The sequence below is a fragment of the Sceloporus undulatus genome, chromosome 2, assembly GCF_019175285.1.
Source record: "Sceloporus undulatus isolate JIND9_A2432 ecotype Alabama chromosome 2, SceUnd_v1.1, whole genome shotgun sequence".
NCBI classification, from domain to species: Eukaryota; Metazoa; Chordata; class Lepidosauria; order Squamata; family Phrynosomatidae; genus Sceloporus; species Sceloporus undulatus.
In genome coordinates this window covers 176609072-176627195 of record NC_056523.1, presented here as the reverse complement: position 1 = coordinate 176627195, position 18124 = coordinate 176609072, and the positions used below count along the sequence as shown (strand labels likewise).

At 41.2% G+C, this 18124-nt stretch overlaps 1 protein-coding gene across 3 annotated transcripts in view; it reads left to right on the top strand.

The window, feature by feature from the left end:
• The window catches only part of VDR (vitamin D receptor), a 104921-nt gene that overhangs the window by 49998 nt on the left and 36799 nt on the right, over nt 1-18124 (top strand). For all 3 annotated transcript variants that reach the window (XM_042448073.1, XM_042448075.1, XM_042448074.1), the window contains one exon: nt 8953-9085. In XM_042448073.1, coding sequence (XP_042304007.1) covers nt 8953-9085 — 133 coding nt within the window. The remainder of the gene's footprint in view (nt 1-8952; nt 9086-18124) is intronic.

Sequence of the window (18124 nt, the reverse complement as noted above, 5' to 3'; positions counted from 1 at the left end):
GCCCCGCTGCCGGCCGATGGGGCCCTGCAGGAGGGCTCCAGGGTGGAAGGGGGCCCTCTGCGGGGCCCGCTGGCGTCCTCTTCTCTGGGCCGCGGGCAGAGGGCTCCCAGCGCGGCAGGGGGCACTGGAGGCCCGCTGCAGTCTCGGGGACGCCTCCAGGCGGGCTCCCAGGGCGGGCATGGGCCCTCTGCGGGCCAGCTGCCGTCTCTGGGGCCGGCAGGAGGGTTCCCAGGGGCGGCAGGGGGCCTTCTGCGGGGCCCGCTGCCTGTCTCTGGGCCTCCAGTGCGCTCCCCCATGGCGGCTGGGGCCTCTGGAAGGCCGGTGGTGCCCTCACTGGGGCTTGCCAGGGGGTCCTCCGCACGGGCAGGCCCTCCCCCAGCTTTTTGCTGCTCGATCGGCCTAGGGCCCAGGCAGGGGGCAGAAAAAATGGGGAGGCCTGCCAGTGCTGGAGGGGTGGAAGCTCGGCCACCGGCAATGTGGGAAGCTCCACCCCCCAGCACAAAGCCACGCCCCGGAGGGTAGAAGCTCCCCCCCGGATGTGGCCACCGCCCCAGAGGGTGAAGCTCCACCCCTGGCATGTGGCCCAGCCCGAGGGTCGAAGCTCCACCCCCCAGCTTCGGGCACCCCAGTCGCCTAGGGACAGCAACCCGGCCCTCGGCTCAAAAAGGTTGCCTACCCCTGTTTTACAGTAACAACAGCAACTTACCATAAACAAAACTGAAAGGTAAATCCCTGTTTCTTAAGTTGTGAGTGTTGGCAGTTGCAACCACTTTCAATTGTCATTGCTACCCCATTGCTTTAAATGATTTTGTCTTCCACAACTATGGAATGGGCTTTCCCATCCCCACCTCCAATTTTCTAGTGTGCCCAGTGTAATCTTTCAGAGATTCTTTGCTGTCTGTACAACAGCCTGGGAATACCAGGGAAGCTCTGCTCTATTGCCATGTAAACTGTGAAAAGCAGGGTTTGTAAGGAAGAGTTTTCCTAATCTGTGATGCAAATAATACTTCATGATACTTAGTGCCTATGGCAAATGAGCACTGTAGAAACAATAAACACAATCCCTGCCAACAAGATAACCCACAAGTGTAGACATGATGCGTGTGGTGAAGGAAGATGAAAAAAATCTGAAAATAGATAATGGAGGTCTCTTCCAACTCTATGATTCTAAATAAATAAAAATAAATGCACAGTCACCACTGAACGCCATGTAGGGCACGCAGAATGCTTTTCAACAAAAACAGTATGTTGTTGATCTCTGGGAGCATCCTTTCTCCCCTTTTTAATATTTTCATGTTGTAATAATTTAATTATATTTTACTGTATTACTTTGTATGTTTTTAACTGTACTGTTCTTTTAATATTTTGAGCCAATTTAGGTCCCAGATTTGGGAAAAGAGCAGAATATAAATAAATATAATAATAATCATTTTCCTGTTTAACATCTAGTGTAAAATGACATGTGATTTGACATGTCAGCCAGTGATACAGGAAACAGGTAGGAAATTCAGAGTATAATAATGCCATGAGACGTACTGTGTTACAGCTGACATCATCAGGAGGAGGAGAGACGTGGGGTGGCAGTTGCTGCTCTTTCTCTTGGAACACCTAGTTCTGTCCTGTAAATATGGCACAATAAGTTGCGAAGGAAGTAGAAGTTTTTATGACTCCAGGCCAAGATTTTTTTGCCCTGAAAACATCTGCTAATGGTAAATACAAATTGCTGTGCTTGACATTCTAGTAGCTGAAGGAATGTCAGAAGTATGAATGATGGACAAGGTCAAACCCAGAAAACCCAGCGGCATTATTTGACCTTGAAAAGTGGGTGAAAATATCAGTTGAGTAAGGTGTGTCCTGGAAGAAACCTGCAGGAGGCTATTTGTTTGAAAGCAATGCTAATGACATCTTGAGACCAAACAAGGTTGTTGGAAATGAGATGCCTGTCTCGTAATTACTTTACCCCTCTGGACATTTTCCTCTCCTGAACATGATTCAAAGACTTTACTGATCTCTCTGCCCTTCATCCTTCCCGTGAAGGTGTTTGAAAAAAATATATACGTGTCTTGTTAAGGAGCAATGAGTAATTCCTGCTAAGGTTTGTGCTTTTTAATCTTGAAACAACAATGTTCCCTACTACTTCACAAAGATAGAGGAAAACAACAGTCTTTTAGGTAGGGTTACCGGACTGCATACTGGAGGGGGCTCTCTTAAACCTTTAATGATTATGTAGAAAATATTTCAGCTTTGCATGTTGTGCAACCAGCTAACAAGCAACTCCTAATGAAATTCTTTCTTCTACGCAGTCATTAAAGGTAGAGGAGCCCTGTCCAGTTTTTACTCTAGCAACCTTAGTAAGAAGTTGTCCTGGAGTTCATTCTCTCCCCCCTCTCCCCTCCCATTATACATTGAAAGGGTACAGTACACTTCAGCTGTTTAAAAAAAGTTTATTAAAATGCCACCAAAGTCTATAGGGATTTTGTTGTGTATTTTGCTTCCCCAAGGCTGTATTGGGGCCTGTGGAGGCCTGTTTTCCATACAAAAGTCAACATACTTCCTGGTTGGGGAAAAAAAACCCTGGGCTCTAAAACAGCCTTGCGGGGACATGGTTAAATTGCCCCAACATCCTTAGGGGACATGGGAGGCATTCCTAATGTTTTTTAATTAATTGATATTTTCCCAACAATCTTTTTCAGGGGCATAGGAGCCCTTGTATCACACTTTGCTTATTCCTGTTCTTAGGGCTCTCCTCTTTGAATCTCTTTACTGTCAAATAGGTTAGGTTAGGTTCTCTTCCACACTCCGTTGTCTCTTGACACCTTGGACAATTGCTGATACGCCAATGTATTATTGGGCAAACTGTTGTTCATGTAAGAGCTTGACAACTTTTAGTTTGGTAAGAGTGTAGGAATGGAGAAATTTCCAGGGAGCAGGCATGTTTTTCTTTCCCAGGAAAACAGGAGTCTATGGCTACCTTTAAAGATTAGTTAGGTTTTAGTTGACATAAGACTTTGTGGACTGTAGCCCATTTCATCAGGTGCATGAAAGTGGGCTACAGTCCATGAAAGCTTATGCCAGATAAACATGTTAATCCTTAAGCACTACTATAAACTTTTCTTGTTTTTGCAGGGGAGTTGATTGCTGCCCTTCTTCTATAGAAAGCATGGCACTCTTCCCTTCTGCACATGGTGTTGATTTTGAAGACACCTTGCAAAACCAGTGAGATTTTTAGAGACACTAGACCCTAGTGTCTCTAAGGCTTGCCTGTCAGTCATTTGTTGTATTTGACTAAAAGCCATTACAAATCCACTTAAAAACAGAGTAAAACAAAACATACAGCTACATCCATACAAAAAACTGAATCGATGAATTCCCCAGCATACTCAATAACAATATTATTGAGATAAGAGGCATGAATACTTTTAGCAGCCTTCGCAAATAAGGCTGTTTTATGTGTGACATATGGGTCACAGTCTGACAGTAGTCAGCATATTTTCACGTACATAAGAGCTCTCACTCTCTAAGGAAGCCAAAATCTGTGCCAAGAATGTCTTCCTGGGGTTTTGATATAACTAGGAATAGAGTAAATAGTGTGAAATATCCTCCACCGCTCCTGCACCAAAAATGCAGAGCCTTAAATTTCTTGGAATGTTTCTATACCTGCCATCCAAAACAGACACTGGCATAAATATACATGATAGAGATGACCCTCTGTATTCTTCCCTGTTCAGGGCCTGGGAGGGAAGGCTGGTGCTCTTCCCATATAGTTGTAATGGGGTTCAACACTACATTTCCTTCAAGTCAAACAATGCCATTGTCTTCTCTCTAGCCGTGAGGGGCATCAGCATTATGGTGAACACAAGATATAAAGGCCAGGTAAAATCTGTGGGACATCAATTTTCTTTTCTGTTAATGAAGGGTATCTGACTTTCATCCTTTAAGAATCAACAAGAATAGTTTATCCTTCTTAGTAAAAACAGCTTTATTTCCTAAGGCTGTTAAAAGTATTCATGCCCCTTATTGGAAAAGAAGTTAGCTGTAGGCTTCATGGAAGCTGTTCCCTATGTGACTCAGAGGCTGGTTTACATGTTTTTTTCCAGATTAACATGGCAGCTATAGTGCTAAAATCCAACAACCTCCCCTCCCTCTTTTTCTTATTTATTCATTTATTTATTTTGTCCTACTTTACGTCAGTAGACTCCACAATTTCTTGAATGCCTCTTTTGCAAGGCCCTCTCTTCAAACAGATATGGATTCATTTCCCATTTGGCAGTGAAAAGTATCTAAAGATTTTTCTTACCATAGTATTAGGTTCCAAGGAAATAGAGTTGAATGTTAAATAATGATGACATTCCTGATTTGCAAAGTAGAGAATGTGTAAGGTGTGTTTGTTAGTGGGTGGATAATGATGGCTTAAGTCTGCAAAGGCTTAAATGATATTTGAAAAGAGTGCTCAAGGGAGGTTAGCAGAAGCAACAGTTTGGTTGGCTGGAAATGACTTACATTTCTGAAAAAGAAGTTAACACTTTTGGTGGGGGCAGGATAGCAAATGTGTATCCAAGTCCCACTTACCATTATTTATGTGTTTCGTACTAGTGCTGGTTTCATTTCATGAATAGTTCCTAGTCCTCATGCTTGTGGACTTAGTAGTCAGTTTCCAGTCCAGGCAATTGGGACATTGGGCGCTCTACTAACTAAGGTTGAGCAACAGTCCATGAATTTTGCAAATATGCAGGGGCCATGGGCTACTGGTGTATGACTACTGTACAGTTGTATACAGTTTAAGCCATGTTAGTCTGGAATATCAGTATACAAAAGTATCTTGTAGTAAAATGGCATCCCTTATATCAAATGACAAAAATCAGGGTTTACTTTTTGGAATTTTTGTATGTGAATATTTTCAAGCCATGGTTGGTTGAAGCCATGGATGCAGAATCCGTGTATATGGAGGGTCAACTGTATTTTATTACAGTGTGAAGTCACTCGGGGGATCTCCAGAATTTAGCATGTATTGTCAAGTGAGTTGAAAACTCTGCTTTCTAATGTATGGTTTTGAAGAAGGAACTGGAGCACAGATGCATGTCTTTGGAATACATAATGGAACACAAGTTTGGAGAAGAAGGAAGTAGAATCCTGGGGCCTGGTTCTCTTCCTAATCAGTGGAAAGGCCCAGTGACTTGTTGTATATGATGCAAACCGTGTTTCTGAAAACACATTGAGCAATTATATTATTCCCTGTTTCACAGTGGCATATAAATATGAAAAGCCGGCTGATGCATATTTACTCAGAAGTACAGTAAATGTTCAGTAGTTTCAGGCAAGTGTGTGTAAGATTGCAACCTTAATTGTGTAGGCCATAATAAGCTCTCAACTTGACAGATGAAATGTAATGTCCTTCATGTGGGTTTATCATTTAAAATAGCCCAGAAAATTCAGCTTATTAAAAAATGTGACATTGTAACTAATTTCTGTGATGCACACTCGTGGAAATGAGTAATGACTTCTGGTGGTTTGGGGTTTTTCTTCCCTCAAAGGGAAGTGTAGCAATGACAAATCATTTCTAACAGCAACAACAATCCTACAGGATGTTTGCTCCCAGTTATTCTATGTAAGGAAAAATTCCTGGATTTTCTCAGGTTTTAGTCAGTGTGTGGGATAAAATTTCATATGAACCTGGGATAGTAAATATGTAGGCAGATAAAAATGCACTTGGGAGGGATGGAAACAAACAGTTGTCTCTGTTGTCTTGCAATGGCTAGGAAACCTACTCTCCTCATCAACATGTAATTTTGTTGTCATCATATGGCATAGTCAATAAAACTGGGGGAGGATTGTTTTGTATAGTATTTTTGGATTCCGTTTTGGCAGTGTACTAAAAGCATAAAACAAATTGGAGTAAGTTTCACACTAGCCACCAGCAGAGGGTTGTAATAAACTAGCATATAATCCCATTCTCAAGCATGTTCCCCTTTTGAGCAACTAGACTTCTAAACAGTCAAAGAAATGTGTTCCCCAAATGGCTGATCAGCAGTCCTTGGGGGTACAAGTGCATAAGACTACACATGGGACAAAAAAGAACTAAGCAGGATGACGGCATAGTGTTTTCATGTAACAGTGAAGAAAAGTATTCCTCCTTCAGGGTTACACAGTATTGTACTACTCTATTTGGGCTAAGGAGAAGTTCCTCATTTCTAGACCAGTGCTACTGTCTCATATCTCAAATTTTTGATTGGTAAGACCAGGGTTAGACAACCTACAGCCTGCGGGCCGGATGCGGCCCAGTGAGGCCTTGGTCCCAGCCCGGTCCTGCCACCGATTGCCGCCGGGGCCTTTGGGGGGCAATTGTCTATAGAAGCCTCAGAAACATGCATTTATATTAACATTTTTTTAAAAAATCAGCAAATTTTTTCGTGTGTCCTCCAATTTTTTTAAAAAAAGGTGTCCTCCATTTGAAAATTGTGTCCTACATTTGTCCTGGTTTATTTATAGATTTAATTTTTTAAAAAAAATATTTAATTATTTATTTTTTGGCTTCGGCCCCCCCAGTTGACTGAGGGACAGCAACCCGGCCCCTGGCTCAAAAAGGTTGCCAACCCCTGGGTAAGACCATTGAGGTACTGTCCAAGGTATTAGCTTCACTGATGAAGATAAATGCAAGGTGTGTCTTTCTATAACTGAAGGCACCATTTGACTTCAGGGGATTTTATTTGCTAATAAACTATCTTAGGGCAGCAATGGGTCTGCATAATTATGTTTGGAGAATAAGTGAGAATTACAGTGTCTTCTACATTTAGAATATATGTACATGTTGTACATATATTCTCTGCATAGATAGTAAGTTGGCAGACAGGCATGAATGCTGCGCTGGTAGAATGGCTGTGTATTTCCTAATCTTTTGGTTTAGTCATCTAATCTGCTGCAGTTTCCTGCACATAAGGATTGAGGAACAGTGATAACATTTTAAATAGCTTTTTTCAATAGATCACTGTTCCTTTTTGTTTATTAGAAATGATACTTTGTGGGTATGAGTAGCAGGAGTCTTTCTGGAGTTGTGTGCCTTGAAGTCATTTCTGACATATGGCGACTCTAGACCTTATCACTGGGTTTTTCTGGGGCTGAGTGTGTTTGACTTGCCCAAGATCCTCCAGTGGATTTCCATGCCTGACTGGGGAATCAAACCCTGATGTCCAGAGTGATAGACCAGCACTCAAATCACTATACAAATAAAATAAAAATAAAAATATCACATTGGCTCGTCTTTCTGGAGGCAGTTGACAAATGCAAGTGATTCTGTCCCCTTTTTGCCCCCAATGAGATGCAGCAATAGAAATCTATCCAGGATTATCCTGACAGCTGAGACCAGTGTGGTCATGCTGATTATCAGATGGCTGATGGTGGGGGCAGATGGGCTGCTGTCAAAGTTCCTACCTTTTGTACAAAGGGTGCAGATGACTATATCTGATCAAGTCCCTTGCTTAGCACTTCTGCATGGACACTTCAGTCTTTGGCTGGGAATGAGCAAGCCTTTGTCCACGCCAAGCCAGGCACACTTGACTTCTGTTATCTACTCTCCCAAATAGAAAGAAAAGATTTCAAAGCATAGGAAACTATTTAGAGCTTGTATAAACCTGTTGTTTCATTGTAGTGGCATCCCTCAAAAACAGTATAGTTGGGTATGGTCACTATTATCATCATTAACATAGTTCTATATTTCATTCATGCTACACTTGAAATCTAAATATACCTCTGCACACACACACCTTTATACTCCTAGAATGTAAAGATATAAGCGTGTTAGTCTGTAGAATTAATGTGTAGAGTTTTCTTCATTTAAACTCCTGCACTCCTGTCTGTACAGTACTTGGCTTTCACTCCACCATAAGCATCTGAAGAAGTAAAGTCTACAAAAGCTCATGCTACAAACTTCTTTTCCCCCCAGTTAGTCTCAAAGGTGCTACAAAATATCTATACACCTTTATATTCCTGTTAGTTCTTTGAGCATATCTACACTACATAGTTATGGTAAATTGATACTCCTTTAACTGTCATGGCTTCATCCTTCAGAGTCCTAGGTCTGTAGTTTGATTATATACTTAGAATTTGTGTTGGAGAGCCCTAGTTCTCTAATTCAGGAGATCTCTTTAGAGGAGAATTCGGAGGACCTCAGTGGAAGCACAAATTCCAGAATTCTGTAGGATGGGGCCATGACAATGTGATGAAGATACCCTTTTAATTAGTTTATTTATCTTCCAGGGTAATTAGTCCACAGATAGTCTACCACATTTTCAGCCTGTTTTTTTACATTGGATGGAAGTTATTGCCCTGGAAGTCCCATGAGATTAAATATTTTCATATTTCAGATACCACAACTTTATGCTCTCTTGCTGTTATGAGCTATTTTGGGGGGATTGGTGAAGTAGTTAGAAACGTTCATGGATTTCCAAATGCTGTGTCTTTGTTTTTTGGTTGCTTACCTTTGAATTTTATTTTTATTTTTTTTATTTTTTGTCTCTTCTGTCCAGTTTTTGGATAGATTTTCAGGTTTAGGCAAGGCTATTTGAGCCATTTCAACTGTGGTTAATGTTTTCCTGTTTATAGTACAAACTGTCCAACAACACTATGTTTTTCTCTAGCAGTCCATAAAATATTAAGTGATTTTTAGAAAGAGAACCACAGAGGCATACAAATTGTTAGTGTCTTCGAAGTATAATAACAGAGTCGGTTTTTAAAATAACCATATTTCCTAGAAACAGAACAGTAGCTGCATTTGGAATATTTATACTTTGTCTGGTAAGTACATGCATGTTGTTTGATTTGAGTACAGCTGATTTTGTATGCATATTTACCAGACTGTCTTCCAGAAATATTTTGATACAAAAGATTGGATTATGTCTTTTGATTTATGTCTTTTAACAGTGAACAAACCAAAGAGATAAAATGTGTCCCTTTCTTTTCAGGAGGAGCATGAAAAGGAAAGCAATGTTCACGTGCCCATTCAATGGCGACTGTAAAATCACCAAAGACAACCGACGGCATTGCCAGGCTTGTCGGCTGAAGCGCTGTGTTGACATAGGCATGATGAAAGAGTGTGAGTAAGCGTGTAGCACCTTGCCTTGCATTAAAAGTTATGCACAGAAGCAAAGGGCCCTTTCACACTACACAATTACAGCAGTTTGATACCTCTTTGACTGCCATGGTTCCATCCTGTAGAATTCTGGGATTTGTAGATTGATCAGAGGCACTAGAGGAGCTCCATAGCTGAGGATCCTAAAGGCCCATCCCTACACTGCCAGTCCCAGAATTCCATAGGATGTTGCCATGGAAATTAAAGTGGATTCATAGTTCTATACTTGTGTAGGGTGAGGCAGCCCCAGGACACATGCACCAATAGCTTCAGTTTCTTTAAAACCATTCTGAAAATTCCAGCTTCTTTGTTGGGTGTGTGTATTTTTGAATGGCTGGTTCCTTTTCCCCAGCCCTTTCTGTTTTGGCTTTGTTCTATTTTGCCAATATACAAAAGACTCATTTCATTTAGGGATCTAAAATCCTCTTAATACCAATGGTCAAGCACATGTCTACTCAGAGTTTGCTTGTAAATCAGAGGCATAAAGTACCCCATAACTTTAGTTAATACAGCTAAGAGGATTTAAGACAAGGGGTAAGAGGTGAGATCACTGTACCTTGCCTAGATGGAGCTGTAAATTAATAGACAGCTTAGAGTTTTGGATAGTGGCTAGTTGTTTGCCAGTGTTGGTCCAACCTTTCCTTCTGCCTTGAAAGGAAAAAGAATCCAAAATGCTGCCACCAAAATGGTGCTTCCTTCTTTTTTGTTCTCTTCCTTGTCAGCTCCCTGCTCTTTTTAAAAAAAAGGCTGGACTCATACTGCTAATTCTGTATAAAGATATACCGGCTAGTCTGAGGAGCAGACACTTCTTTAGAGAGAAAGAGAGGGCAAGCAAGTAGGCAATGACAAGGAGGGACGGTCCAGGTCAGATCCCTGCCTGTTGCTTCTCAAGTCCAAATTGTGGGTCCTGGTGTGGGCTAGAGTCTTGACAGATAGTATAAGTATAGTAAAGGATATCACAAGAATTATCAGTATAGACAGTCATATATGTTTTCTTTTGCTGTCTTGTCTTAGATCTGGAAATATTTTTGGCTTGATATATGCTCTTTTTATATTTCTTACAATGATAGATTTATGCTTTCATCTTTACCAGCAACCAAATCTTTATGCTCAGCAGTAGTTCTGAAACCATAATGCCAAGATTTGCTTTGAAAATTAACTCCAGAATCTATGAATTTATCAATTAACTGAGTGTGAAAGTGAGGATTGGAAGATGTCCATGTAATCTTGCCTATCTTGTGTTCATATCGGCCAGATTAATGTTGCATTGTTTTCTTGTTTCCTTTCCAGAAATAAGGTAATCTTTGTTTTACTAGCAATTACTTTTTTAAAAAAAGGTGTTTTCAGCTGTTACTTGATGTGACAGTAGAAGCACTAAGTTCCTTTCTTTATGACTCACATTGTTGCTTTCTTGGAATCAGTCCATTTCTGAGGAAGCCTAACTATTTTGGGTCTGTACCTTTTCCCTCTTTTCAGCTTAGGAAAGACAGCGAGTTTATAGCAGTAGTGTGTGCTATTTCATTTTTTAATGGTTCTTGGAAACATGGAATCTTAAATGAGACATAGGCTATGAATCCCATTGTGGTTAATGTATTATTTCTGAGCGCTTCTTTAAGCACATTTTGGGGACTTGATTGAAGGATGGTGTTGAAATATAATTTTTTTTAAAAAAAAGAACTTATGTACAATTAGATAAATAAGCAAGTGGAAACATTCATATGAGCCACTGCAGATTCCCTTCCTGCAAGTTGTTTGTATGAATAATCTTCCAACATAGTTGTAACCATTCTCACCATGTCATTGCAGACTTGCTTTTCAGGTGTCTTCCATTATGAACTGAAATAGCCAAGGCTGATCCAAGACATTTGGGGGGGGGGGGGGGGGGGGGGGGGGATGGGGAATCCATAGTATTTATACAAACCTTTGACAATAGGTTTATGTAAATCTATTTTAGGTAAACTTTATATAAACCTCAGAATGCTGTTCTGAGCCTCAGTTAGATGGAACATATTTAATCAGTAAGATAGATGTTGACCTGCCATTCAGCAGTTGGTTCAGTGGGTTTACTCTGGATAGCATTGTGGATAGGATTCAAGCTTATGTCTCATGGCCAACGGTGTGCTTACTGAAATGCTAACATATTGTGCCTTCTCTCTTCTTTCCTTACCTCTACCACCAAAAGTAAGCAATAGATTCAGTATGGGATTAAATTTATCTGCAGTCAGTGTCTTATTACCTTGCAGTGTCACTGGAACTTCAGGAGATAATAACTAGTCAAATTAGGGGAACACTTGTACTGTAATTTTGATCTAAAAACAGAATCTTAGTTGTGGGATACAAAGCTGTGAAGAGACTGGTACCATTTTCCATGTTGCTGAAGTGCTCAAGGGCTACACTTTTGCTTTGTTTTAATTTAGAAGTAGGGTTTTTTCAAGGGGCAGGAGAGTGTGATTTTTTTTGTGGTTAAAAATTGTGCCAACAGATAGAAAAATGTGTCTGAGTATCTGTAGATTTCTAGCAGGGAGGTCAAATCACAAATGATATTTGGTCCTCCGTGTGTTTTGGACTTCAACTCCCAAAAATGCCAGCCAACCTTGCCAGTGGTTAGGAATTCTGGGAGCTGAAGTCCAAAACATCTGGAGGCCCAAAGTATGGGAATCATTGGTATATACAGTGATGGCAGGCAAGTCTATACAGCAAGGCAGTACACTACAACTCAGCAGAAGTTCCCTCCTGCTTCAGAAGTAGACAACGTATCTGTATGCCAGTATGTGAAAGACAAGGATAAAAATGCCATCATCACCACTGCTGGATAGAGCCGGTGACTTCCTGACCATCTGTGGGTCTTCTGAGCCAGGCTGTGTGGGAAGAGCAGGGGTAACTGGGAAAATCACTTGTGTTGGCTGAGGAAATCGGGATACACCCGCATCTATGGGGCAAAGACAGCAGCTGTCATCAAATAGGCTGTAGCAGCCACTCTATTTTCTTCTGTGTCTGATGCAAGCGGGGGGGGGGGGGTATTTTAAAAACTCCTCAAAAGTTCCTCTCTTTTTCTTGAGAACTGCTTGTGAGCACTGCAGTTTGCTTTGGCAATGTATTGGCAAATCACAGCAGCGATTTGGGTGGGAAAACAACAGATTCAAATGTAGATTGAGATGCCACTGAGGCCCAAACCTGAGGCCACAAACCACATGACTTTCTCCTATTTGACAGATAATCTTGAAAGTTAATTTGGGTTTTTTTGGGTTTTTTTTTTTTTAGAAATCTCACTAGATGGGGTAAACATCATACATAGCTGTTAAATCCTCTGTGATTTCAAATAATCTATCTAGTGGATTAATTCTCAATACTTTCGTGTTAGTCCCACTCCCTGAAATGTTAACAGTAGCCTGATATGCATTGGTTAAGCAAATAAAGGAGGGGAAGTAATCTTATTTCACTTGCCCCCCCCCCCCCCACAAACTAATTGGTTGTGGAATCAGTAAAGGATAGAAAAGGTAAGATGGGACCCTGTATAGCAGAGTAAAGTACCCTTTCCCCTCTAAGTTGCAAAATGTCAACTGCACAAAATGCATACTTATCTCTAGCAGAAAGTGTTTCAGTATGAGTTTTTCCCATGTCACTGCTGTGCATTTTTATATCTGTGCTAGAAAGGTTAAGCGTCATTTGCATTTGGTATTTCCTATAAGGCTATTATGAAGCAGCCAATTTCCTAAATCTTTTGACGTGGGCTGGAAACATGTTTAAAAGTTTCAGTTCTGTTCAGTAATTATTGTACAAACAGGAATTGTTTCACTGCCTTAGTATTTGCAGTACAGATACAGATCTTCAAACTACGCTATTCCAGTAGTGCTTAAAAGTGTTTTCACAGGGTTACAGCTACCTGCTTTAAAAATACATCAGACTTTTGCCCAGGCATATCCAAAACAACAGGAGACGGTTCTCCTATAATAATGGCCACCCTGCACACTTCTTGGTTATCTTCTTGTAATCATTAGACACGTAGCATTTACATGGAGTGGATGCCTTTGTGCCTCTTTGGAATATCTTGACAGGGCTTGAAGAGAACTTTGATTTCTGCAGCTTCAGCAGAAGTGTACCCCCTCCCCACCCCCACTCCCTTTGTGTCGTGTCTTTTTGATTTGTAAGCCGAGGGCAGGGACTCCGTCCATTAAAAGATTGTATGTACAGTGCTGTGTAAATTTAAGCGCTTAAAATAAGGTTAATAATAATAATAAGAATAATAATAATAATAATAATAGATAAAATAGTAAGTTGGGCAGGATGGCATTAAACCCTGATAGCTGAATTGGAGAGAGTTATTTTCAGTTTGCTGCTATAGCATAGCAGTAAAACTTGTAAATGATCCTTTTAGTGAAATAGTTACTTGATAAAGGAAATCTTAACTGACTGTAGCTAAAAATAGGTTTTCCAAGCTGGTTAAATGAATGGGAACAAAATGTGCTTCAAAGAGCCATAGGCCAAATTACTAAAAGAGTCATGCTTTTTTATATATACTTGGAAACAACTGTTGCAGTCCATACAACCTACTGGGTCTGGGACTCTATTTCTGCCAAATGGGATTCCTGTGGGCTTTTTATGTTTATTAGGCCATACAGAAGATTGGTACCTACAGTTGCAAGCTGTGGCTCATCCAGAAGGTTGTGTTTTTGGTAAACATAGGGGAGATACCAGAGTTACATCCAGCCTCTACTTTTTCAAAAACAGGATCACCAACTGCTTCTTTGTCCCCATCTGATGTCTGCAACACTTTGTTGTTTCGTTATGTGCCTTCAAGTCATTTTTGACCTATGGAGACGCTAAGGCGAACTTATCACGGGGTTTTCTTGGCAAGATTTGTTCAGAGGGGGTTTGCTTTTGCCTTCCTCTGAGATCGAGAGAGTGCAACTTACCCAGGGTCACCCAGTGGGTTTCCATGGCTGGGTAGGGATTCAAACCCTGCTCTCCAGAGCTGTAGTCAAACCACTACACCATGCTGGTTTTCATACCTAGAATACATACCTGTGACTAATTCATTAATTCTGCAACCTACATTTACTGGACCATGTGGCTACAATATATGATGAAATAGACCAGGGAGACAGAAGCAAAAGCAAGGTACGTGAAACTAAGAATGCCATCTGCTAGTCAGTGCTAGACTCCTGCAGCCAGATTTTCTCATTGACAGATGGTTAAGCCACAGTGGCTTAATTCAGACATCATTTCAAATGACAATTTGTTTTGTTCCAATTTTTGTTGACTCTCCAAGATACTGTTTAGAGCAGCACCTGAACTGCCCCAACCTTCCAAGCTCCACACTCCAGTCTCAAGGACCAGTGAAACAGGGCAGTAGCTATCTCTATGATCAACAGTGCAGACATCATTCCAAGCCAAAGTTTGGAAACTGGTTCTCTTGATTCACTGGCCAGTCGCAAACTATGATTGTCAGTACAGACAACAAGCAAACCACTATATTGGGTTTCCTTAACCATTGTTCAGTATGATATTGAGCTGAACCATTCTGAGTTATGGCCTTGTGTATCCTGATACCCCAATGTGTCTTAATAACCATGAAATTAAGGTGAATAGATTCAGACAAATCCTTCTCTCCTCCCTGTCTTCCCTCATGTGCTCCAGTTTCCCATACTACTTTCAAACTGGATTTTAGAAGAGGACTAGTTCTCAGTTGTTTTACATGTTGTTCTGTTTAAATCTGGAAGTGTTTTAAATGGTTTATATTGGATGCTGCCTTGAAATCCTGTTTTAAAGGATAGAGCAGAAATCATTTAATTAATAAATAAATTGGTGAGGGGAAGAGGCAAAGGCAAAGGACCTGTTCACATCATGCTGCACTCTAGTAGGTATTATGGTATTATGACTGTTGAACAGGTGGATAGACTCAATCTGAGGGGCCATTCACACTACCTTTTAAACCGGTTTTGAAATTGATTCTTCCACGTGAAGTTCATATTGAGCCTGATTCTGTCACAATCCATGTCGAGGCTTGCACAAGGAAATGCCCCTTACTAAAATCCGTCTTTTCTGAAAAGACTTGGGTTCCGCGAGATATGAACTTGCCCTTGATCATGATCGGGGCAAATTCGGGGAGGGATTAAGGTCAGAGGGCGGACAGAGGTCAGAGCATTCCCTCCCCTCATCGGAGGGGAGGGGGAGGAGGAAAGAGCCTAAGGAAAAAGGGGGATCTGGATGCAAAGGGTGACAGGAGGCAAAAAGGAGGTGACTGACAGGGCCAATTCAGGGCAGGGCAGGGCACTACAGCAAGGGAAGCCTCTGCTATCCGGCAGAGACCTTTTTCCTTTGGATTTTTTAAAAATTATTTTTGGCAAAAAATGTGCATGTTTGTTCCTAAAGATATATAGATTATATATATAGATATATAGATCGTGAGCAGGAGCAAGGGTCAATTCAGGGCAGGTCAGGGCGCTACAGCAAGGGAAGCTTCTGCTATCCGGCAGAGACCTTTTTCCTTTGGATTTTATTTTTTTTAATTATTTTTGGCTGTCTATGCGCATATTCTTTCCTTTGGAATGACTGCTGCAATGCGAATGAATGTTATAATTCAACTGTAAGGTTGCAACTTGGCAAATTGATACAGCTTTTGCTACTGTCTCTAAGGAATTCAGGGGTAGCCTATTTTTTCCTTTGGAATGACTACTGCAATGCGAATGAATGTTACAATTCGAATGTAATGCTTCTCTTTCCAATTAGGCAAATTGGCAAATTGATACAGTTTTTGCTACTGTCTCGAAGGAATTCAGGGGTAGCCTAGGGAAAGCCAAAAAAAAAAATGCATCCTTTTCTGGCATTCCGAGGTGAGGAAGTGAGGAATTAATTTTATTGTTGTTGTTGTTGTTGTTGTTACCTGTGTATGAGGCATTCTGGGGTGCCAAGGGAGTAGGATACAGGATACAGAGATGGCACTAGCTTGCATTTTGGGGTTGAAAATGGGGCCAAGGGCAGATCATAATCTACAACACTGACCCAAATGCCCACAACACACACACACCAGAGGTTTTTAAATTTGACAGGTGGTGCCTGGTCCTTTAAAAAAAAGGAGGGGTGGAAAGCACACTTCTGATGCCCCTATCAGTGCTGGAAACGTCACCTATGACCATCGCGGAACTAACTTTGATTGACAGCCAGGCACCTTCACCTTAAACCCGAATTCTCCAAGAGGGCATTCGTGTTAAAATGCCCCTGATTGGTAGTCAGCACTTGTTTCCGGAGAGATTCGGGAGGGGCCCTCCCAAATTTGACCAATTCGTTCCAGAGCAATGCCGCCAGTGTGAATGAGGCCACAGCCCTGAGTTTGCAAGACCTGGCCAGGGTTGTTCATATGAGGGAGACTTGGAAGTCGCACATTCACTGAGCTGCCGTAAGTTAGTCAGTCTTGACAACAGTTACAACAACATAATATGAAGTCTGAAGATATTTGGTTCCAGTTGGAGTTAGGGCTCCCAGATTTTCTTCCCTCCTTTAGCACAGATTTTGTTTTATTTATTATTTTATTTCATTGAATTTCCTTAGAGACAGGTGTATGTTTTTGTGTACATAAGAAAGATATAGTGCTATAAAGACAAGGGAGAAATCCTCCTTTCTTCCCTGAACTATTGCCACTACAGTTCTTTTATACTGAAAGTTCAGTTCATCCAGAGATGCCTAGTTGTAGCCAGTTTGTAACCACTTTTCTTTGAAGAACCATTTTTCTCTTAATCATGAAGAGTTGGTTTGGTTCAAGGCCAATAATTCTCAAACCAGCCTATTGAAATAATCTGTGAGGTTGGAGTTATAATTTCTTTAAATTCATTTTCATAGCAATTTGAGCACTTGAATCAGCTGCTCTTGCAGTATGAAATACACAAAGGCTTGACTTCATGGTATCTCTGAAAGTTGGTTTCTTAGGGTCTGATACTTAGAAGTTTGTCTCATTACATGGCCATACTTCTTTTGGACCACCAGATTTCTCTACACAGGTTCATTTATTATGTGTAGTAGGAGGTGGGGTAGAAAAGAATAAAGCCACTTTGAGTCCCTGTTTGGGGGGGAGGGGGCAGGAATGTAAATTAAAATGGTGGAGATCTATATCTATATACTATCAAAATATCAATTTTGGACAGCCAAAAAGACAAACAAATGGGTCCTAGAACAGATCAAGCCTGAACACTCCTTGGAAGCCAAGATGACTAAATTGGGGCTGTCGTACTTGAGTCACATCATGAGAAAGTATGACTCACTAGAAAAGACAGTGATTCTACGGAAGGTAGAAGGCAGTAGAAAGAGAGGAAGACTGTATGCCAGATGGATGTACTCAATCAGAAAGGACACAGACCCGGGCCAATAGAACCTAAGCAGAGAGGTTGAGAATAGGGAGACATTCACAGGGTCGCCATGAGTCAAAGCTGATTGGAAGGCTCCTAATAACAACAAATATCAGCAGTAATAGAGTTTGATTGTGTGTGTGTGTAAAGCTAAAACAGTGTAAGAGTGTGATTGTGTTGATTCCCCCCCCCAAATCCTTATCCATTCTTGACTGATGTTTTTGGCAGAAAGGCAGGATACAAATTTAAGGAATAAATAAAAGCTGAACAAAAGAGAGGAAGTCTGTGCCAATTCTGAGTCAACAACAGGAGGTAAGAGGGATGAATAGACTTTAGGAAGTCTTTCAGGGTTCTCACTTGGGTTAAAATTAGGTGATGACAAATGCTAAATGGCCAAGCAATAGGAATTGTCATTGTAAACAGAGATTAGATGGTTACCTCTCAGGGGTGCTAGATTCTTGCATCAGCAGGGTTTTGAACCACACAGCTCTTAGGATTCCTTCCCACCCTCTGATTACAAAGAAGGAAGTAATGTGCATTGTTGGCAGAGGGGCAGCGCAGTGGCCTATCTCTGTATTGCCATGGTTTTGGTGCCATGTTTCATGATGGGGCAGAACCTAGGCTCATCATGCAGTTTGCATATGGAGTGGGATGAGGGTCAGCA